The sequence below is a fragment of the Sarcophilus harrisii genome, chromosome 2 (genome assembly GCF_902635505.1).
Source record: "Sarcophilus harrisii chromosome 2, mSarHar1.11, whole genome shotgun sequence".
Classification (NCBI taxonomy): domain Eukaryota; kingdom Metazoa; phylum Chordata; class Mammalia; order Dasyuromorphia; family Dasyuridae; genus Sarcophilus; species Sarcophilus harrisii.
Genome location: NC_045427.1, coordinates 250,598,676 through 250,622,516, shown reverse-complemented (window position 1 = coordinate 250,622,516; position 23,841 = coordinate 250,598,676). Strand labels below are relative to the sequence as shown.

The 23,841-nt window shown below is 33.6% G+C and overlaps 2 protein-coding genes across 2 annotated transcripts; both read left to right on the top strand.

The window, feature by feature from the left end:
• Positions 1-804: 804 nt before the first annotated feature.
• On the top strand, positions 805-1,743 carry LOC100933087 (olfactory receptor 11G2-like). Its single transcript, XM_003755785.1, has one exon. It carries the CDS (start codon positions 805-807, stop codon positions 1,741-1,743), a length of 939 nt encoding a protein of 312 aa, XP_003755833.1.
• A 20,594-nt stretch (positions 1,744-22,337) lies between these two features.
• Positions 22,338-23,318, top strand: LOC100933349 (olfactory receptor 11G2-like). The gene has a single exon (XM_003755786.2). It carries the CDS (start codon positions 22,338-22,340, stop codon positions 23,316-23,318), a length of 981 nt encoding a protein of 326 aa, XP_003755834.2.
• Positions 23,319-23,841: the final 523 nt, after the last annotated feature.

The window sequence follows — 23,841 nt, the reverse complement described above, 5'->3', positions numbered from 1 at the left end:
TGTATCCAATCTACATCCTCAAAGCTTTATAATGTATTGGTTGAGAAATAAGACAAAGTCCGAATATTAAAAAAAATTTAACAGGTTATCCCAAATGTAACTTTATACAATTGTGTATAAATGCTATTATGGAGGTTGTCTTCATAAATTAGAAAGAATTGAGAATTAAATTAACTTTCCCATTAACAATAGGCTTATTGTCTATTAATTGTTATTAATTATTAATAGTTAAGAATTAACTGTTAATTGTCTATTAACAATAGATTGAAATGCAAATTAGAAAACTTCAGAGAGACCTCAGAGATTGCTTAATAAAATACTATCATTTTACTGATGAGGAAACTGAATCCTTAAGAAGTGTAAGTATAAGAATATACAGCCAGTAAATAACAGAGCTGGAATTGAAAACCCAGAGCTTTTGATTTCCAGTTTAATGCTTTCATTATAAATGCTGTGATTAGGTGGTCTCAGAGCTTAACTCCTTCTTTCTGGGAGTCAGGAAGATCTCTCTTCGAATTCCACTTTTACCCAGGCAACTATCTAACATATTTGCATACCAAATTCCAGTCTGAACTAGTAGAAAAACTTTCATACACCAATGAAAATCGCAGTTCCACTAAAAAAAATCATAAGGACAGGAACCTTGTGTTAATGAACTTTTATTTTTTCCCAACCCCTAAAAACTCAGTGACTGATTAATAAATGCTTGTTGTATGTAAATTTGTTATATAGACTTTTAAAGATTCCATTGTTGATCATTTCTTCACTCAATCATCCCTATTTTTTTAAATCATATCCAGGAAAATGAATATCACCAACACCAACAGCTTCAATAATACTGCTGGTTTCATCCTCCTTGGATTCCCCTGTAGCAGAGAGATTCAGATCTTCCTCTTTGTACTGTTCCTCATCATCTACATCCTGACCCTTATAGGAAATGGTTCTATCATATGTGCTGTGCACTGGGACCAACGTCTTCACAGCCCCATGTACATCCTCTTGGCCAACTTTTCTTTCCTGGAAATCTGGTATGTCACTTCTACTGTCCCCAATATGTTGGTCAACTTTCTCTCTAAGACCAAGACCATTTCCTTCTCTGGATGCTTCCTCCAGTTCTATTTCTTCTTCTCTTTAGGTACTACAGAATGCTTTTTTCTGGCCATTATGGCATTTGATCGGTATCTGGCCATCTGCCGACCTCTGCATTATCCTACCATCATGACAGGACATCTCTGCACCTGCCTGGTGGTCAACTGTTGGTTGTTTGGCTTCCTCTGGTTCCTGATTCCCATTATCCTCATCTCCCAATTGTCTTTCTGTGGCTCCAAGGTCATTGACCATTTTTTATGTGACCCAGGCCCACTGCTAGCTCTAACCTGCACCAGGGCATCTTTGATAGAGTTTACCTGTTCTATTTTGAGTTCTTTGCTCCTGTTTGTACCCTTCATCTACATCATGGGAACGTATGCTCTGGTCCTGAGAGCTGTATTTAAAGTTCCTTCAGCAGCTGGTAGGTATAAAGCCTTCTCCACCTGTGGGTCCCATTTGGCTGTGGTATCACTATTCTATGGCTCTGTGATGGTGATGTATGTGAAACCAACATCAGGCCATGAAGCTGGAACCCAGAAGACTGTGACCCTTTTTTATTCTGTGGTAACCCCATTCTTAAACCCTTTGATCTACAGCCTTAGGAATAAGGAGGTGAAGGATGCCCTGAGAAAATTTCTGGATAATAAGAATTAAATTCTTAAGGGAGGAAAGCCCTTAGAGAACCATATAAATTTTGAATCTCTTCCTGAGTAAAATATCAAGAATATCCAGGATATCTCCTGGCTCCAATCCCACCCCTCCAACTACAATTTTGCCTGGATATCTCAATAGTACCTCAAATTCAATTATTCAGAACTGAACTTATCCTTCTTTCTCCAAAAAAAAAAAAACTCTTTGGAAATTCTGTAATTGTATTGATGGTGCATCCATCATCACAGCACTCTGACTCAAAACTTTCATCTCCTTTTACTCTTTTTTACCTCAGACCATGTTTATTCTACAAGGTTACAAGTTTACAAAATTTTTCACATCTGTCCATGTCTACACTTATGTCACTACAATTTTCACTGCGTTTTCATTATTCATTACTACATCATTACTGTACTATTGTAATTGATTCCTATCTGGTTCTCTTGAATCATCACTCCAATTCTTCTGCCTTTTCTTATTTCTAATACTTAGGAATCATAATGTTACTTCTCTGATCAAAAGGACTCAGTGGCTTCCCATTTCCTTCAGTCTAAAATATAAGCTATTTCTGGGACAAGAGTTACACTTTTATTGGTTTAGGAAATTACCTCTAAAAAAAGCTTGCCTTTTAAATTTTTCTGCAATTTGGTTCCAATCTAGTCCCACAATCTCCTTATGCCAATTTCCACTCTGTATGTTTCAACCACTCCAACTCATGCCTATAATAACATTTCCTATATATTTCTTCCTCCTAATATCCTTGCCTTTCCTCTGGGATTAGGTGCTTCCTCTAAAAGACCTTACATGATGCCCCCAAATAAAGAAATATTCTCTTCCTCAAAGTTCCAATAACATTTTGCCTAGAACTCTCTTGTAATTTTATCATAATATATCTTATATTTATTTATATGTACATCTTATCCCCACTATCATAATTCAAGATCATTAAGGATGTAGTCTATTTTTTATGTTGCTATCCCTAATGCTTAACACTGTTGTGCATGTGTATCTAAAAATTTGAATTTTATTACTAAACTTCATTAATCTTGGAAGGATCTTACCTTTCCTGGCTTTGCTCCTATTTGTAATTTCATATCACATAATCTATACATCTTAGCAGAATTAGAATCAGGAAAATCATCCATAACTTCTGAGTTCTTCAAAGAAATATGAAATGTCTTACTCACTGACAAATAGGAATGGAAAAGTGAAGATAGAGCGATCTTACCTCATCTTACTCAACCTCTTTGATACTCAACCTCTTCTGAAGACTTGAAAGGATGACTAAATCACTAACATAATGTTTTTCACTGAACCATGAATTTACAACTGGAAAATGCATTATAGGTCTTTGTGTCCAACTCCTTACTTTTTACAGCTGAGAAAACTGAGTAACAGAGAGGCTAAGTGACCTTCCAGGTATCAGGCAGCTAAAAGTGACTGAGATGGGATTCAAATACAAGCCCTCATTGTTGGAATACACAGGAGCTGTTGGAATACACGGGAGCCACCTGACGGTGGCTGGTGGAGCTCCAACCCAGACCTGCAGACTGAATCTCCTCGTTCTTCATGTGAGAGGATGATACAAGGAGACTGAGAGGCAGTTGCTGTTCCCTCACTTCTCTGCCTGAGAGGCCATTGCATTGCCTGACCTCTCTCCTCTTCCCTCTGCCTCCAATTTATCTCATTCCCAGCCAGCAATATCTGTGTCAACAAAGGCTGCCCTGCAACTCCTGATCCACAGCTCTGGAGGCTCTGGGAGAATTGATCTGTCCCTTAACACCTCCTGATTCCAAATCCAAGCATCTTTTCCTTGTACTACCCTTCCTTCTTGTTTCAAAATTGTTTCATCATTGTATCATTATTTATTAACAAGTGTACTGACTCAACAACTTCATAGAAAATTTTACTAAAAGTGAAATCAACTTGTACATTGTACATCTACACAATATTAATTGCAGAATTGAAACTCTGAATATAGGAACTGTTACAGTTTTATCTTTGTATCCCCATACCCAACCCAGTGTCTAAAACATAGCAGGTGCTCAATACACATAAATTCAATTGGATAGAAAAGAATTAATTGAATCAAACTAAAATGATACATACAGTACAAATGAAGAATATAGCTCCAAAGCATAATACAAAGCATCAATCAAAATACATCAAACTCACTTTAATCAAAGAGTGAAAGAGAAAAAATGTATTTTTTGTGAAAAAACATGAAAAAATAGTTCTTAAAAGATATATCCTCATATTGAAACTGTGTCTGTGTCCTAAGTGTCTGTGACCTAAGGTTATGTTTTTTTTTAATGTTGAATATATGTGATTCTCTTTTATTCACAAAACTCTCTGGAAGAACAGAGAGTTGAAAAAGTTGACACACTATTGTTCGTCATGGGATCATAAAGTAAGAGTTAGAAAGGAGCTCAGAGTACAATCTCTTCTTTAGCTTTGTGTCCCAAATGAAGAAACAGAATCATAAAAAAAAGGAAAGAAAGAAAGTTGACTGATTATCCAGTGTCTAACCGCTAGTAAATATATACAATGGGACTTGGAAATCAGTTCTTCACTACACAAGACTACTTCTCACAAAGAGCCACAGAAAAACAGTCCAGCTATATGAATATACATACATACAGAAACATATATATATATATATATATATATGAAGTCCAATCGAACTCCTCAATATAGGGAATTTTAGAAACCAAAATAATCCAAATGGCAAGCAGAGATGGAAATCACCCATGTTAATTGACTTGGGATATGTTCAATAGTGTCTGCAAATAAAATTTTACCCCAATCCAAATGTTATAAAATAAAATATTCTAAAATCAGAGTTTTATTTTTTGGGAGATAATTCTTACCTTGAAAGTTCTCTTTGAAAAATACAAATATTTCTAGAAAGGTTGCTGTAGTATAATAATTCACAGTTAGGCACTACTGGTAGGGATCAGAGAGCACATTATAATGAAAAGATCTCCAGAATTCACAAGATCAGGACTGGAGATCAAATTCTGAAACCTAGTCAAGTCATCTTATTTCTCTGGGATTTTACTCATACAAAAGAAGAAGGGACTGAACTAGATAATCTTTCATGTGCCATTCAGTTGCAAATTCCATGCTCTTAGAAGAAATAATAAAGAAAAAAGATTTTACATAATAATATGCTTTTAAAATATCTCATTCCATGGATGTCCATCAGTTGGAGAATGGCTGAATAAATTGTGGTATATGAATATTATGGAATATTACTGTTCTGTAAGAAATGACCAACAGGATGATTTCAGAAAGGCCTGGAGAGACTTACACGAACTGATGCTGAGTGAAATGAGCAGGACCAGGAGATCATTATATACTTCAACAACAATACTAGATGATGACCAGTTCTGATGGACCTGGCCATCCTCAGCAACGAGATCAACCAAATCATTTCCAGTGGAGCAGTAATGAACTGAACCAGCTATTCCCAGAGAAAGAACTCTGGGAGATGACTAAAAACCATTACATTGAATTCCCAATCCCTATATTTATGCCCACCTGCATTTTTTATTTCCTTCACAAGCTAATTGTACAATATTTCAGAGTCTGATTCTTTTTGTACAGCAAAACAACGTTTTGGTCATGTATACTTATTGTATATCTAATTTATATTTTAATGTACTTAACATCTACTGGTCATCCTGCCATCTGGGGGAGGGAGTGGGGGGGTAAGAGGTGAAAAATTGGAACAAGAGGTTTGGCAATTGTTAATGCTGTAAAGTTACCCATGCATATATCCTGTAAATAAAAGGCTATTAAATAAAAAAATAAAATAAAATAAAATATCTCATTCTATACACACAATAATCATAAGAAGTGGATGTTATTATAGTTTGCACATTACAGAGGAGTAAACTGAGGAGGTAAAAGTAAAATGACTTAGCTAGTAAATCTCTGGAATTGATCTCAGGTCTTCCTAATACAAAATCTACAACTCTACCTATGATGCCACCTAGCTGCCTTATGATAAGAGTGCCTTCCCTCAGCAAAATAAATAGCTTATCAATTAACTTATATGTAACATCATTAATTGTGATTGTATAGTCTATAATCTATTCATTATCTGTACTCCTCCATACATCCATACAATACATACAATCAACACTCCATACAATCTGCACTCCATTCTCTACATGTTCTCTTTCCATGCAATTCTCAATCCTAGTCATTTCATAAGCCCCTCAGTAAATGAGCTGTCCAACATTCTGAAGTCTCCCTCTACTTCTCAAAATATTTGCTGCATGGTAGCTTAGCAGACAAACAGAACCAGTGTAATCAGTTTCTTCTAATATATGACTATCAGTCATGGAGTTTTAGAGTAAGTGCTAAGCCTAGAGCCAGGGAGATCAGCTTTAACATGTACCTCTGACACTTACTAATTATGTGCAATAGAAAAAATCATTTTATCTCTGTGAGTCTTAGTTTCCTCATCTATAAAATGAAGTTAATTATACCAGATTACCTCCTTCACAGGGCTAATGTGAAACTCAAATAGAGTATACACATATACTTTATAAAACTCAAATCAATTAATAAATGTCAGTTATCATTATCCTTTGCTAAATATATGTGACCTCTAATTATTTTATTACTTTTCCTCCAAGTAATCACTGGCAATTAACTCTCTTCTGCCACCAAATGTCTTGCCATGTCCATGGAGTCACTTGCAATTTGCTTTCCTTTGGAGATTATATTGATTTTGGGTTCACAGGAATATAGTATCACAAAGAAAAATGAAGACAATGAAATAAACTTTAGTAATGTCGAGTATATTGGGACCATTGAAAGTACTCTTCAATTAACAAAATTCTATTATAATAATTTCTGTAAAACCCCTTTTAACACAGCATCCTAAGAGAATTTTTTGGGGGGGTGCAGAGGAGAGGAGGAAAGTAGGAGGAAATAACATTTCACATTCATTTAACACATTAAAGTTTGCAGAACATATTCCTCCTCCTCTCTTTATTCCTACCAATAACAACTCTATGAACTAGGTAAAGAAGTATTATTCATCCTATTTTATAAGTTAAGAATCTGAGCCTCAGAAACTTGACAAGAATAAAAGAACTAGTAAACATAAAAACAGCTAATATTAAATGCCTGGTCTTGCACATTTTTTCTATGACCTTTTTAAAAATGATGTTCTGAGTATTTCTTCAAATGACTTTGAAGATAAATATGCCTCTGGAAGCTGAGTTTGAATATCCCTCAGAATGTTATGAATTATAAAGGCTTTGAGTATGATATTCCTGAGAGCAATGGAACTAGGATAACAACCAAAAATCATCTACCCAACAAAATTCAGTACAATCCTCAGGGGAAAAGGTGGATATTCAATGAAATAGAGGACTTTCAAGCATGTGTGAACAAAGAAGCAGAGCTGAATAGAAATTTTGATTTTCAAATATAGGGCTCAGGAAAAGCATGAGGTAATAATCATGAAAGGGATATCACAAGGGACTTAATAAGGCTTATCTGTTTTATATTCCTAAATGGGAGAATGATACTTGCAACTCAGAACTGTCTCATTACTATGGCAGTTAGAAGAAGGATATATAAACAGAAGGCACAGATGTGAGTTGAATATGAAGGGATAATATCTAAAAAAATTAAATTAAGGGATAAGAGAAGAATGTATTGGGAGAAAAGGAAAGAGTGAGCTAGAACAGCATAAATTATTTGCCATAAAAGAAAAAGCTTATATAGTGAAGGCTAAGGGAGAGAGTATCAGCTTTAAAATAATGGATTCTTGATAGGTTAAGTATTAAAAGTTCTTGGAACAATGTCATTTATCCAATTATTTTTAATAAATGATTCATTCCTCATTATTATGATCATATCATTCCTTCTATTTTAATTATTTCTTCCTGCCATATTGCATTTTATCTTCTCTTTTCAATTTCACTTCAGTCAAACAAAAATCTATTAAGTAAACAGTGAAGTCAATAGCAATGTACTATTCCTTGGAAGAGATACAAAGTATAGCTACAATATAGCCCTAACTACTATGGAATTTATAGACTAAAGACATATAAAGCATACACATAAATAAACATCTTTTAGCAATCAAAGAGAAGTTATACTATCAAAATTTAAAGAGCTCTCCAAAGTCATTTGACTGAACAGAAATATATTCAATAAATAGTAATTTATCTTTCAATTTAATATCTTCAATTATTAAGAAGTCATTGTTTCTGATGATAATCAATTACAATTTTAACTGGTCTAATTTTAATAAGGTTTTAACTATAAAATTCTTTTGTATATATGAAAAGATTGCAGTAAGTGGAAGAAAAAGATTTAAGTAAGAAAAATTAATCAAATCAATTGAGAAGAAACTCTTTGATAATTACCAGAAGGGAAGTATCTAGCTAGATAGTAGTTTTATTCTTTGCAGATTATTCCTAAAATGATGAATATTAGGGCTTATAGTCAGAGTTATTGGTAGCTCTGGTCACATGAGTTTCCCTACTCACATACCTCTCTCCTTAGTTTCTAATGGTATGTACCCATGCTTTGCCATGGACACTGCATGAATTTGTGGGAGAGTATGAATCAAGTTTATAGTAGACTATGATATTTTGATTATTTCTGCTTCTTTATTATTAAGTAATTGTAGTATTTGATTATTCCTGCTTTTGCCTTCTATTGAGTAAATTTTATAACTATTTTGCATAATTTCATAAACTTTATATTTTAGAATTATTGTTATTTTAATGATTTGTTTTGTATAAATGTGAACACAATGGTGAAGACTCAGGAAGTACGTGAGTAGTAGGATTGTATCACAGTGTTACATTATAACACACACACACACACATACACACACACACACACACACACACACACGCATGCATGCATTAGAGTTACTTCTAGAGGGCTGAGGGAAAGTTTATGAATCATAGCTGTGTGGTTGTGGCCATGACTGACCCCTCTCAGGAAAAACTCCAGATTTTCTCATGTAAAATGCATGAGCTAAATCAGAGGAAAAAAAGAATATAATATCATCTGCACATGTTACTGCTATGTCAGATATTGTACCCATGAATAATACTGCCCCCAAAAAAGTATAATTTAACACTCAGGCTACAGAAATATGAAGCAAAAATTTCCCTCTTCATTCATCAAATGGTCTCTACTCCCTGCTCAAATAAAACTGGTAGGAATTCTATAAATAAGAAAAAGAGCATTCAAGCATAGAGAAAAGCTAAAGCAAAGTGAAGGAATCAGGAAAACAAAGGATCTATTTTGACAATGTTTAATAGTCCAATGAGATAGGATTATATGAAAGGATTTTTTTAAATGGAAAGGTAGAATAACATTGGATTGTGAGTCACCTGAAAAATAAGTATTATCTCTGATTTGTATTTAGTAGTAAATAGGGAATCAATCATTAAAGAATTTTGAACAGAGAACTGATATGAATAAAATTAAGGTATGAATGAAGATACTAAGCCTCAAAGTCTTATTGAATACAATTTCAAAGAGAAACAGCAAGAACATGGAGAGCATAATTTTTTCCAGACTCTGAAAATCATTAAGAATCTCTACCAAGGTATGGAAAAGTTTTGTGTTAATAGAAGAAGTAACTATAATGTGGAAATCACAGATCTTGGAAATATTTTGCATCCAAATAAATATTCACATCTTTGCATTTCATTTAGTTTACATAAAAAAATCCAAATAAAACAGAGGGGTAGAGGATAGCTTGGTTAAACGACAAGTCTCATAGTGAAATATTAATCAACATTGGTAATGTTCCTAAAGAAACCTCTTTATTAATTGTGAAATTCTGAGGGTCTCAGATTATTAAAGAGACTATTGACAATAAAGTATTATTCAGGATAAAATCTACTACCATCATAGATGTGATCTGGATGGTAAAGAGCTTGGGCAAGTGTTGGATGATGCCTCTCATTTCTCTTTTTTCATGATTCAGAAAGTTTTCTTGTAAAATCCTCACATCGGCTCCATAAGCAAGGGGACAAAAATTATCCCAGCATTGGTAGAGCAGGAAGTGGATAAAACTGAACTCATAATATATAAATATGGATCTTGTATTGTCTCCCTCACATTAACTAGCTAATTTAAGATTCATTTAACTTCCATGCATTTAAATATTTTTCATTTATAAAATAGGATTATATATTTTTAAGTTTTAATATGACCAAAGGAACAATAAAATAGAGAAAAAAGATAAAAGGAATACATCTCAATTGTGATCTTCAAATCTCACCACTTCATATAGGATTTTTTCAATGTTTTCTTCTCCTGTAGTCATGATGTTGTCTTCTTTGGATGTTTGTAAAAGAACTCTCTCAGTGGAGATTATACCTGAATAAGAATGATTATGTACAGAATCAATAATAAGAAATAGTATTTTTAAAAAATGTATTCAATAAAAGGCCAGGGGAAAATAGAACAAAAAGTAATTGGAACCTAAATAATCTCATTCTAAAGAACGAATAGGTGAAACAACAAATCATAGACACAAGACAATACAATAATGAGACAACATACCAAAATTTGTACTATGCAGCCAAAGCAGTAATAAGAGGAAAATTTATCTCTAGATGCTTCCTTTCTTAAAATAGAGAAAGAAAAGATAAATGAATTGGACTTGCAACTAAAAAGCCAGAAAAAGAACAAATAAATAACCTCCAATGAAATGCCAAACTTGAAATTCTAAAAATAAAAGGAAAGATTAATAAAATTGAAAGTAAAAAAAAAACTATTGAATAAATAAATAAAACTAAGAGTTGGTTTTATAAACAAACCAACAAAATAGATAAATTCTTTAGTCAATTTGATTAGAAAAAGGAAAAAGAAAAATCAAATTGTTAGTCTCAAAAAATGAAAAGGAAGAACTTTTCACCAATGAAGAGGAAATTAGAGCAATAATTATGAGTTACTTAGCCCAACTTTATGCCAATAAATTCGATAACCTAAATGAAATGGCAGAATACCTACAAAAATATATATTGCCCAGATTAAGAGAAGAAGTAAATTACTTAAATAGTCTCATTTTAGAAAACCAAATAGAACAAGCTATTAATCAACTCCCTAAGAAAAAGTATCCAGGGCCAGATGGATTTACATGTGAATTCTACCAAACATTTATAGAACAATTAGCTCCAATACTGTATAAACAATTTGAAAAAATAGGGGGAAAATGACTCCCACCAAATTCCTTTTATAACACAGACATGATACTGATACCTAAACCAGGTAGGATGAAAACAGAGAAAGAAAATTATAGAAAGAAAACAGAGAAAGAAAATAAATATTCTTATTCATTCCCTCTAATGAATAAGAAAAAGCTTAAACAAAATATTAGCAAAGAAATTACAGAGTCATCCCCAAAATAATATAGCATGACCAAGTAGGATTTATACCAAGAAGGCAGGGCTGGTTCAATATTAGGAAAACTGTTAGCATAATGAACTATATCAATAATCAAATTAACAAAAAGCATATGATTATCTCAATAGAAGCAGAAAAAGCATTTGATAAAATCCAACATCCAGTCCTATTAAAAACAATACAGAGTATAGAAATAAACAGACTTTTCTTTAAATTAATCAGTAGCATCTCTTTAAAAACCATCAGCAAGCATCATATGAAATGGGGATAAATCCCAATAAGATAAAGGGTGAAATAAGGTTGACTACTATCACCATTATTGTTCAATATTGTATAAGAAATACTAGCTTTGGCAAGAAGAAAAGAAAAAGAGATTAAAGCAATTGGAGTAGGTAATGAGGAAACCAAATTATGACTCTTTGCAGATGATATGACAATATATTTAGATCACTCTAGAGAATCAACTAAAAAACTATTAGAGATGATCCACAACTTTAGCAAAGTTGCAAGATACAAAATAAATCCACATACATCTCAGCATTTTTATACAACACTAACAAAATCTAACAGCAAGAAATACAAAGAGAAATTTCATTTGAAATAATTATCAATAGTATAAAATATTGGGAATCTATCTGCCAAGGGAAAATCATGAACTATATGAGCAAAACTACAAAACACTTTCCACACAAATAAAGTCAGATCTCAACAAGTGTGAAAATATTAAATGCTCTTGGATAGGTATAACAAATATGATAAATATGACAATATTATCTAGACTAATCTATTTATTTATTGCTATCTCAATCAAACTCCCAAGAAACTATTTTACTGACCTAAAAAAATAACAACAAAATTCATCTGGAAGAACAAAAAGTCAAGAATTTCAAGGGAATTAATTAAAAGAAAAGCAAATGAAGATGACATAGTTGTAGCAGATCTAAAATTATCTTATAAAGCAGCAATCATCAAAACCATTTGGTACTGGCTAAGAAATAGAGAAATTGATCAGTGGAATAAGTTAGGTTCACAGAATAGCTAATGACTATAACAATCTAGTATTTGACAAATGCAAAGGCCCCAGCTTTTGGGATAAGAATTTACTATTTGACAAAAACTGTTGGGAAAATTGGAAACTAGTATGACAGAAACTAGGCATTAACCCATACATAACACCATATACCAAGATAAGGTCAAAATGGGTTCATGATCTAGACATAAAGAATGATATTATAAACAAATAAAAAGAACATAGGATAGTTTACCTCTCAGACCTGTGGAGGAGGAAGGAATTTGTGACCAAAGAAGAACTAGAGATTATTATTGATCACAAAATAGATAATTTTGATTATATTAAGTTAAAAATTGTTTGTACAAACAAAACTAATGCAAACAGATTAGAAGGGAAGCAATAAGCTAGGAAAACATTTTTTATAACCAAGGGATCTGATAAAGGATTGAGCTCTCATAAATTTGAGTCAATTCTCTATATATTTTAGAAATGAGGCCTTTATCAGAAACTTTGAATGTAAAAATGTTTTCCCAGTTTATTGCTTCCCTTTTAATCGTGTCTGCATTGGTTTTGTTTGTACAAAAACTTTTTAACTTAATATAATCAAAATTGTCTATTTGGTGTTCAATAATGAGCACTAGTTTTGATTTGGTCACAGATTCCTTCCTCCTCCACAGATCTGAGAGGTAAACTATCCTATTTTCTTCGTATTTGTTTATAATATCATTCTTTATGTCTAGATCATGAACCCATTTCTTTATCTTGGTTTATGGTGTTATGTATGGGTTAATGCCTAGTTTCTGCCATACTAGTTTCCAATTTTCCCAGCAGTTTTTGTCAAATAGTGAATTCTTATCCCCAAAGCTGGGGTCTTTGGGTTTGTCAAACACTAGATTTAATTAATGCATTTTTATATGACTTTACTTTCAGGTGGCTTTAATTTCTTCAACTGAAAATTTTTCTGTTCAAATCTTTTGACCATTTGTCAATTGGAGTATGACTTGTATTTTTATAAATTTCACACAATGTTTTATATATTTAGAAATGACACCATTATCATAAGCACTGGCTATTAAAGAAAAGAAAAAGAAAAAACTTTCCCCTCTTTGTGGTTTACTTCTAATTGGCCGTGTTGGGGGTTTTGTGCAAAATCTTTTAAATTTAATGTATTCAAAGTTGTCTATTTTGCATTTCAGTTCTTCTTTTGAAATAAAGTCCTCCCTTCCCCCCAGAACTGATAGGTATTTTTATCTTTATTCATTTTCCTCATAATTATCCTAATTTGCTTAGATATTACTTTTTAAGCTCAAAACTTGTACTCATTTTTATCTTATTTTGGCAGAGGTGTGTGAGGTCTATGCTGAGTTTCTGGCATATCATTTTCCAGTTTCCTAGCAACTTTTATGAAATAGTGAGTTCTTATTAGAGAAGTTGGAGTTTTGGGGATTACCAAATATGAGATTTCTATAGGCCTTGATTATTGTTGTGTGTATCTAATCTATTACATTGATCCATCACACTTTTTTTTGCTTTTTGCTGAGGCAATTGGGGTTAAATACTTGCCCAGGATCACACAGCTAGGAAGTGTTAAGTGTCTGAGATCAGATTTGAACTCAGGTCTTTCTCACTTCAGGGCTCGTGCTCTATCCACTGCGCCACCTGGTTGCCCTTCTATTTCTTTTTTATTGAAGCTTTTTATTTTCAAATCATATGCAAGGATAATTTTTCACCATTGACCCTTGAAAAATCTTTTGCTCCAATTTCCCCCTTTCCCCTCATCCCCTCTCCTAGATAGCAAGTAATCCAGCATATGTTAAACATGATAAAAACATATGCAAATCCAATATAAACATACATATTTATACAATTATCTTGCTGCACAAGAAGAATCAGATCAAAAAAGAAAAAAATGAGAAAAAATAAAATTCAAGCAAAGAAGTGAAAATGCTAAGTTGTGTCCATCCTCAGTTCTTTCACTGGATGTAAATGGCTCTCCTCATCACTAAACAATTGGAACTGGTTTGAATCACCTCATTACTGAAGAGAGCCATGTCCATTAGAATTGTTCATTGAAGAGTATTGTTGTTGCTGTGTATAATGATCTCTGGGTTCTGCTCGTTTCACTTAGCATCATTTTATGTATGTCTCTCCAGGCCTCTCTGAAATCATCCTGGTGGTCATTTCTGATAGAACAATATTATTCTATAACATTTATATACCATAACTTATTCTCCAACTATTGAGCATCTACTCAGTTTCCAATTTCTTGCCACAAAAAAGGGCTGCCACAAACATTTTTGCACATCACCACTTTATTTCTTATCTAGTACCATATGTTTTTGATGACTGTTACTTTATAACAGAGTTTAGGTCTGCTACTGCTTAGCCACTCTCCTTTGTATTTTTTTCATTAATGCTTCTGATATTTTTCTAAATAAAAATAAAAGCTATGATTTTATTTCGATATACTTAGATATCATTCTCAATGACTGAATCATGAAATGGGGAAAGGACTTTCTCAAAGCTACATAAGAAGTCATTAAAAGGAATGATTAAAGATTTAGAACTAAAAGGAACCTTGAAAGCCATTAAGCTCAATCCCACCATTTTATATATGAAAAAACCTGTTCATAAAGAAGGATATGTCTTAACCAAAGTTTGACTGTTAGTATAGGTCTGAAACAGGATTTGAACCCAGAAGCTCTTGGCTTGAGACCCACTGTTTTATATATTATGTCATTCAAATTACCGTGAAATCATAATAGAGAGTCCAAAACTTGGATTAATACTATAATAAAGGAAATGAATATGAATGAAAAAACAGGAAGAGTCATAGCTTTTCCTAAATTATATGGGCATTCTACCTGCATAATACCTATTATCTGTTTCAAGGATATAGTTGCTGGATTTTTGCCAATTTTTATGGGTGCTAAGAGCATTTATAGCCCATCCAAATGATAAAGAACAATAGAACCTAGCAAGAATATTCTTGCTATTATCAGCAAGAATAATTAATTAAATTAGAAAAGTATAAATAGAGGATAAATAAGATCTTCTCTCTGCCCCCATCACCAGATTTTTCCTCCCCATCACTCTGTGGTAGTTTTCTAAATCATCTGCCTCTTATTTGATGTCCCAGATTTTATCTCTCTTCAAAATAGGATAGCATTATGCACATATCACCTCCCACTAATAAAGATATAATTTGCATGCTATTTGTGATACTTGCCCTAGATATAAAATTCCTGGTAGGGCTTTTCCTATCAGCTTTATTAAGAATTATGAGCTATTTTTTTCAAAGAACTTTTTTAATCCTGAGAAGTGTGTGACTATTTATACTAATCATTCAAGACTGTGTCCCAAAAGTTAGTTGACTCCTGAAGAAAGTAAATAATTGAATATGATTTACATTCTCTAACTTTTAGACGAAGTGATGTAAATCAAGTTTTTTCCATGATATTTCTAGATATACATTGTAACTTTTAGTACTGGGGCAAACACTCCAGTGATCCCAGATGATTTCTTCATTTCCTGTCATTCAAGTCTCAAACTCCTGGTTGCCCAGGACATCATATGCTCTTATATTCAATGAGTTTCTTAATCCATACCCCTGGGAATCAGGAGACATGCTTTTTCCATTTGTAAGGAATGTCCTCAGAATACATAAGAATCTCAGAGCATGTCAAAGTGTGGATCCTAGTTTCATCTTTTCTTTCTGTATCTGTCTCACTATGGAAGTGGAAAAAATATAAATGACGATTTATGCTTTGATGATTCCCAAAGAGACTAATCTTATAGAGCAAAATGAACAGGCTTATGAGAATTAGGAGGAAGGAGTGAGCAACTTAAGAGACTAATATCCTATAAGTTTTGCTTATTTATACATCATAGATTCCTCCAAGTTGAAGAAATGGTCCCTTTTTGATCAAAGAGATGATGGAGATAAGCCTCTGAGAAAGACCTAATAAAACTATTAAGGACTGAAGTTCTAAGGAACTGAAAGACTTGGTACTTCTTAGGGACAACTGACTCAGTGGTTGAATAGTGGGCAAACCATTTAACAAGAACAGTATCCAAATCAGCAAAGATTACAACTTGGTGAGTACGACACATACACACACATCAGCCTGTTTTCTAAGCATTTAATATTATTTACATGGAAGGGCACAAGGAGAACATAGCTCATTTATATAATTTTATCAGGGTAGGGAACTCCTGTTGAGAAAATTCCTTTTATTATGTTTTACTTCATGGGGGTATTAAGAATAAAAAAAACTGCTAGGGCTAACCCAGTATTCTTGGTTGCAAAACCAGTTTCTATTTACTATATCAATATTCCCTCACTACCTCATCCATTTACAATATTTTTTCTCTATCTCTTTTTATTCCTCCCTCTGATATTTCTTTTGTTCCAAGAGCCCTAAGATCCATTTTTCTGTTTCTTGATGTTCAATCATTTCAGTCATGAACCCTGTGTAGGGTATTATTGGCAAAAATACTGGAATGGTCTGCCATTTTCTTCTCAAGTTCTTCTTACAGATGAGAAAACTGAGACAAATAGGATTTAATTACTTGCCCAGTGTCACACAGTCAGTACGTAACTGAGGCAGGACTTGAAGTCAGAAAAATGAGTCTTTCTGATTCTAGGCCTGACATTGTATCCACTGTACCAGCTGACTGCTCCAGATTGTCTATCAGCCCACCAAATTCCTAGGGTTTATTGTAGAAGCCTGTGTTAGAGCTGCCTTTAAAACGAAAAAGTAACCTTGTAAGTAATGGGATCTGAAAAGCCCTATATGTTGTCCTAAATCCCCAAACAACCAGAAACAATCCTGATTGTCTGGATTTCCCAGAGTAGTATAATGGAATAATGTATATGTTTTGGGAGTTATGTGGGACAAGGATGAAGGAGAGAAAGCTAGAAAAGATAGATGGGGACAGTTTGTGAAAAATTTAAGATCCTTAACATTGGATTTTATATTTTATACTCTGCATTTTCAGTGGTCTCTGGACATTTCAAACTATGTTACGAAGATATCAAAAATTCAACACATTCAAAATATAACTCATTAACAATCTACCCTAAATTTCCCCTTTAAATTTGTTAATTTCTGTTGAGAGTACTCTGGTATTTTTTAATCTGATACTCAAACTCACAACTTCATTGTCATTCTCAATTCCCCCTTTGCCACTCATACAACTCCTATCATTTCTGTGTCACAACATCCCTTTTATCAGATCTCTTATCTTGATTCACACAGTCATCATCCTCTGTCAATACATCTCTTGTTTGGACTATTGTGATGACTTTCTAAATAGCATCCTCACCTTAAGTATTTCCCCACTCCAATCCATCTTTCACTCAAATGCCAAAGTGGTTTTCTTAAAGCACAAGTCTCATTATCTCTCCTATAATAATAAATAAATTCGATTATAATAATTTATAATTAATTTATAATCAATTCTATTTTATAATAATAAATAAATTCTATTACCTCTAGTACAAAAAAAACTACCCCAAGCATTTAAAGCCCTTCACAACTTCCCTTACAGACTTACTGTATATTTTATCCCTTTTACATTCTATATACAAACTGCATTTCTATTTTCCATACATGGCACTTCACCTCCTCTCTTAATGACTTTCCCCTGAATATCCCCCAAGCCTGGAGTTCATTCTAACTTTGTCTTCATTTCAAAGAAACCCTAATTTCCTTTAAGACTAAGCTATCATTCCCTATTTATTTGGGACTTGCCTCCCCAACTTCTCACTCCATCATCAATCCATCTTGTTTCTACTGTGTATATGTTTCTTCGTTATAAGCTCCTTGGGTACACTATAAGCTCCTTGAAATGAAGAACTGTTTCTTTTTCCTGTATGTACCCCTAAAATTTACCATACTATTTGCCATATAGGAAGCACTTAATAAACATTTGATGATTGATTGAGATCAAGAAGCATAGTTTTTATTCACAGTTCTGATATTTCAAGTTTTTACATGAGCCTTTGTTTCCTCATCTGGAAAATGAATATTATATTTAATAATGTAAGATTTACTTTATTATATGTCATATTTTATTGTATAAATAATATAATAAATACTGGCTATCTCACAGAGTTGAGATGAGGAAAAACTTGTAAAGAAGAAAATACCAGATAAATGTGATTGTAATGGGAAATCTTGTACAGAACCTTGAAAAGTGACTGAAGAGGAAGTTGAGATGTTGTTTCCAGTGACTAAAGTCACAAGATAATAGCCATAATTCATTCGTATCACTTTTACCTCACTGACTCTCTTGAATATACTAAAGTGAATATCATTTCCATGAAATATTTTAATTTTTTTCCTAAACCAACCCAGACCTTGGTAATCTATCTCTGCTCTGAAATCCCATAACGTTTAGTCTTTACTGTTCATTTGATATTTTTGACATTCTGGTAACTATTAACATACATACACTCCACATAGATGTAGCATTCAAATGTAAACCTGTAATATTTGGGATTCCTTCCACAGTCTCCTTTCTATCTTTCTGCTTCCACTGTCACTCCTAGTCTATCTAAATTTTTTCATACATGACAGGCCCAATCCAAGATGTAGCATAGCATCCAAATAAAACCGAACTTCACAGGATAGGAAAAATACTGCCATCTATGGTCACTTCTCCCACTCTTAACCTCAATCTCAAACAGGGATTTTAACCCCTTTCAAAAGCTGATCTATTTATTTGCCAGGAATCCAGCCAAAGTTCTATCTCATTATGTCTCACAGGAGAGAGTCCTATTTCTCCTCATGCAATGTAATGGTCAAAGTAGGCACAATCTGATTTCCTCTGAAATACAAATAAATCTTACTTTGATCTACTATAGAGAAAGATACATCATCACTGGATGTACATGAGTACAACTTTCTTTTTCCTATAAAATGACCCTACTGGGACACATTATTTGCCCTTTTCCCCAATTCATGTAGACTATACTATTTATTGAAAGAGATCCCACTCTCAAATCCTGACTAATAAGATAAGATAAGGGAGTAGGAATCTTAGAACTTAGTATAGCAGGCCTAGATTTAGTTGTCTCTGAGATCATAGGAATTCCAAGCATATTTTCAATAGAAATATTAGTGATGATATTGGATTTTAGCAGCATATGCTATTTTGTGGGCTGGCCGGCATTGCTGGTATAAAAGTTAAAAAAATTAAAAATGCCATTCAAGGGGAATTCAGGACTTCCAAAGTATAACCCATTGCTAAGTTAGGAATGGTTATAAAGAATTTGTGCTGTTCATGATCACTTCATATGTTTTTAATCCAATAGTACTGTGAATCTGAGTGGAAGAATATATCTTAGATGGCTTTGCATTTTCTCGTGACCCCTATCAGAATGCTTGGAAAATATATCTTTAATAATTATTATTTTGTTATTATTTATACTATTGGTGCTATTATTGATGATACCATTAATGAACTTATATTTATGCAATAATAACATTCAACTTTACATAATGTTTAAGGTTTTAAAAGCATATTAATTATATTGCCTTATTTGACTCACATGACAACTTCAAAAGGCTGTTTGCCAAGTGTTATTGTTATTTTTAAATGAGGAAGTTAAGAAATAATATTAAATTATTGTTCCAATGCAATTAAAAATAAAGCCAAAATTTTGTATAGTACTTTAAGATTTACAAATCATTTTACATACATTATCTCATTTGACTCAGTATTCTGATACTATGTGGGCATAGATATATGTCCATTTTGCAGATGATAAAAATGGTTCAAAATGGCCAAATGATTTATCCATAGTCATTCAATTTGTAAATATCCATCCAAAAACATGTCACTGGACATAGAACAAGGAATATTTCAACTCTAATAACATAACCAATGAATTGAGGGAGGGGAGTGTTAAGGGAGAAATATGAGTGATAGTACAAATAAAATCAAAAAGAACATCCGACAATTTCATGTCATCTGGAAGTTTCAGAAGAAGAAAAAATTGAGAAAGAAAAAGACTTAGGGTGAAAAGAAGTTTGAGGTTTTTTTTAACTATTGAATAAGCATTATAGAGAGCAAAGTTTTAAAGGATCAGCAGATCTAGATTAGGACATTGAAGGGACAAGGATCTGTTTGAGAAGAATGAGAGTAAGGGAGTAGCCAGGGGATGGGAAACATCTGTATACTGGCAGCTGACTTATCACAATCACTGGAATGGGAAGAGTAAAAGGATGTGGGAACATGATAATCAATGGTAAATGAATACAAATAGAAAACCAAAACAAGTTAAGAATTTATCAAAAGTAATATTCCAGACTCTGTGTTATAAACTCAGTATTAATGCCTGGAACTTAAGGGGGTAGTAAGAAGGTGATTAGAGTGTTTGAGTCACAACCCAGTGTGTAATTTTGTATTTGAGTATTTGAGAGAAATATGATTCACAACAGGCAAAAAGGGAGGGAAGTACAGCCTGGGGGCATATAATCAGTGGCAGTTTGGCCAGGGTCAATTGAAGAAAATCAGGATGGGGTAGTAGATTCTGATGTGAGACTGACTGCCAAAGCACCAGGAAATGTCTTAGATTGACAGCAAAAGTCACAATCCTGGTGCCTGGGCTGTAGAACAAAGAGTTCAAACAATTTGCCCAAGATTATTCAGTTAGGAAATATCAGAGGTGTTATTTGAATTCAGTTCTTTCTGACTGAAAGCCCTACTCTCTACTAGCTATTCACATTTCCTTTTTTAATGTCGTTCAATCAATCAACAAGTATATATTGGGGCAGCTAGATGGCACAGTCAAGAGCCTATAAATTGGCCTTCAACAGAGATAGATTACCTTTGAAGTCAAGAGGACCTGAGTTTAAATCAAGCTTCAGACACGTAACATATCCTAGCTGTGTGACCCTAGGCAAATCACTTAACCTCAACTGCCATGCAAAACAATTAAAACAACCCACAAATAAGTATATATTAAATACTAACCATGTGCCAATCATTGTTCTAGGCACCACAACTACAAAAACAAAAACAAGTCTGCCCTCTAGAACTCTATATTCTTTTTTTTAATTTTAATATAATTTTAATACATGGAAAGATAGTTTTCAACATCCACCGTTGCAAAACCTTGTGTTCCAAATTTGTCTCATTTCTCCCCCAACACAGCAAATAATCCAGTATAAGTTAAATATGTGCAATTCTTCTAAACATATTTCTATTAGTATCTCCTACTCTATCAAGGAGATAAAATGCATTTGTAAATTAGATAAATAATAAGCAGCATGTAATTTTGAGGAGGGAAGAAATCAGGGGGATCAGGAAAGATCTCAGGTGAGACAAATAAATTTCAGCTGAGCTTTGAAAAAAGCTAGAAATTCTGAAAGGTGAACATGAAGAAGTAGTGTGTTTCAAGGAGAGAGCCACTGCAAAGACAGAGGGGGAAAAAAAAGGAATATTATATGTGAGCAATAGTACAAATGTCTGTTATTATTAGAGTTCCATCTTTGCAGAGTGGATATTGAGTAAAACTTGAAATCAATAAAGCCTGTGTTCAAATCTTAAATCAGATACATATTTGCTAAGTAACCCTGGAATACTCACACTGTGCTTACATATATTTCCCTAAAAAGAGAATTTTTGTAAAGCACATTGCAAACCTTTTAAGTGAAATGTGAATTTAAACAGTACTGCACTATTCCCTGACAAAAAACAGGATGTTTCAAGTCAGAAATATTTGTTACATTTTTGTTGTTGCTGTAAATTTTAAAATAAAACTATTAACAAAAAGAAAGGAGGGAAGGGAACTTGTGTTGAAGGTAATGATATAGGTTTGAGGGAAAAAGTGACATAGAACTTCCTTGGAGGATAATGTATAGTCTATTTTGAAAGTAGCATCAGCATAAGTTTTGGCTGGAATGTGAAACAGAAGCTAGATTGTGGAAATCTATTTTTTTTTCAGTTCTCTATTATAACCCAATTTATAGCTGAATAATTGAAGAACATCCCTGTAAGTATTTTTTTTCTTTTTTGTTGTTGTGTTTTGTTGTCCTTTTTTTTTAATTATCTCCATTGTTCTATATGAAACAATAGTCATAAGAGTTTTAGAAATGGAAGAATCCTTAATAATTCTTCAAAATTAGGTGTTCTGTGAAAGATAAGGAATGGGGCAGCCTGTGTCATGGTTATTTCTGTCTTTTCCATAGAGTCCGGAGCCATGAATGTATCAGGAGGAAACAGAGTGACTGAGTTCATCCTCCTGAGTTTTCCTTGCCCCAGGGAAATACAAATCCTCCTTTTTGGGGTGTTCTCTCTGACCTATGTCTTGACCCTCATGGGGAATGGGTCAATCATCTGTGCAGTGAGGTTGGATCAACACCTTCACGTCCCCATGTACATCCTGCTGGCCAACTTCTCTTTCTTGGAAATCTGCTACATTAACACCACTGTTCCTAACATGTTAGCCAACTTCCTCTCTAAGACCAAGAGCATTTCTTTTGCTGCCTGTTTTCTCCAGTTCTACTTTTTCTTTTCCACAGGTGCCACAGAAACTTTCTTTCTATCCCTCATGGCTTTTGACAGGTACCTAGCCATCTGTCAACCTTTGCACTACCCCACAATCATGACAGGACATTTTTGCATCAAGCTAATATTCCTCTGCTGGGTGAGTGGTTTCCTCTACTTTCCAGTCCCTATTTGCTTCATGACTCAATTACCTTTCTGTGGTCCAAATATTATTAATCACTTTCTCTGTGACCCGGGACCCCTGTTGGCTCTGTCTTGTGCTCCTACCCCAGGGATTGAACTTTCTTATGCTATCCTAAATTGTCTCCTCATCTTTGTAACCTTCCCTTTTATCCTTGGATCCTACACATTAGTATTCAGAGCTGTCTTGAAAATTCCTTCAGCAACTGGAAGGAAGAAGGCCTTCTCCACTTGTGGCTCCCATCTGATTGTGGTCTCCCTGTTCTATGGGACCCTCATGGTCATGTACATCAGCCCCAACTCTGAAAATACCACTGGTTCACAGAAAATTTTCACTTTATTTTACTCAGTAGTGACTCCACTGGTGAATCCCCTGATCTACAGCCTGCGTAACAAGGAAATGAAGACTGCTCTAAGAAAATTCCAGATGAGAATAAAAACCATCCATGGAAGATGAAACACATTTAGTGGATTTCCCTACAGTATTTATCTGATCTCTTGCCCTGTTTTCAATCAGGTGCTGCCATTTCCTTGCATATAGCTGTGAAATCAGGATTTAGTCCTCCATTATTATAATTCTCTGTCCAATCAGGTTACAGTAGTAGAGCATATAAATGAATAGTGGATAATGAACTACACTTGGAGTAAGAAATACCTATCTTTAAATTCCACCTGTAAAATATAGTAGCTTTGTGACCTTTGGAGAGGTTTTTTAACTTTCCTGAGTTTGTTTCTTCATCAAGACAATTTGGCAATTGTTAATGCTGTAATGTTACCCATTCATATAACCTGTAAATAAAAGGCTATTAAATAAAAAATAAAAAACAAAGCTCAGATCCTTTAACCTTTCAATTGATGGTCCACTGATTACAGCCTTGTTACTATGGATAAGTAATTTTCACCCCTCTGTTTCCCCTAGTTTCCCCTACCCATATGGAGATAACAATGATTTGTATTAGCTATCTTACTAAGTTGTTGTG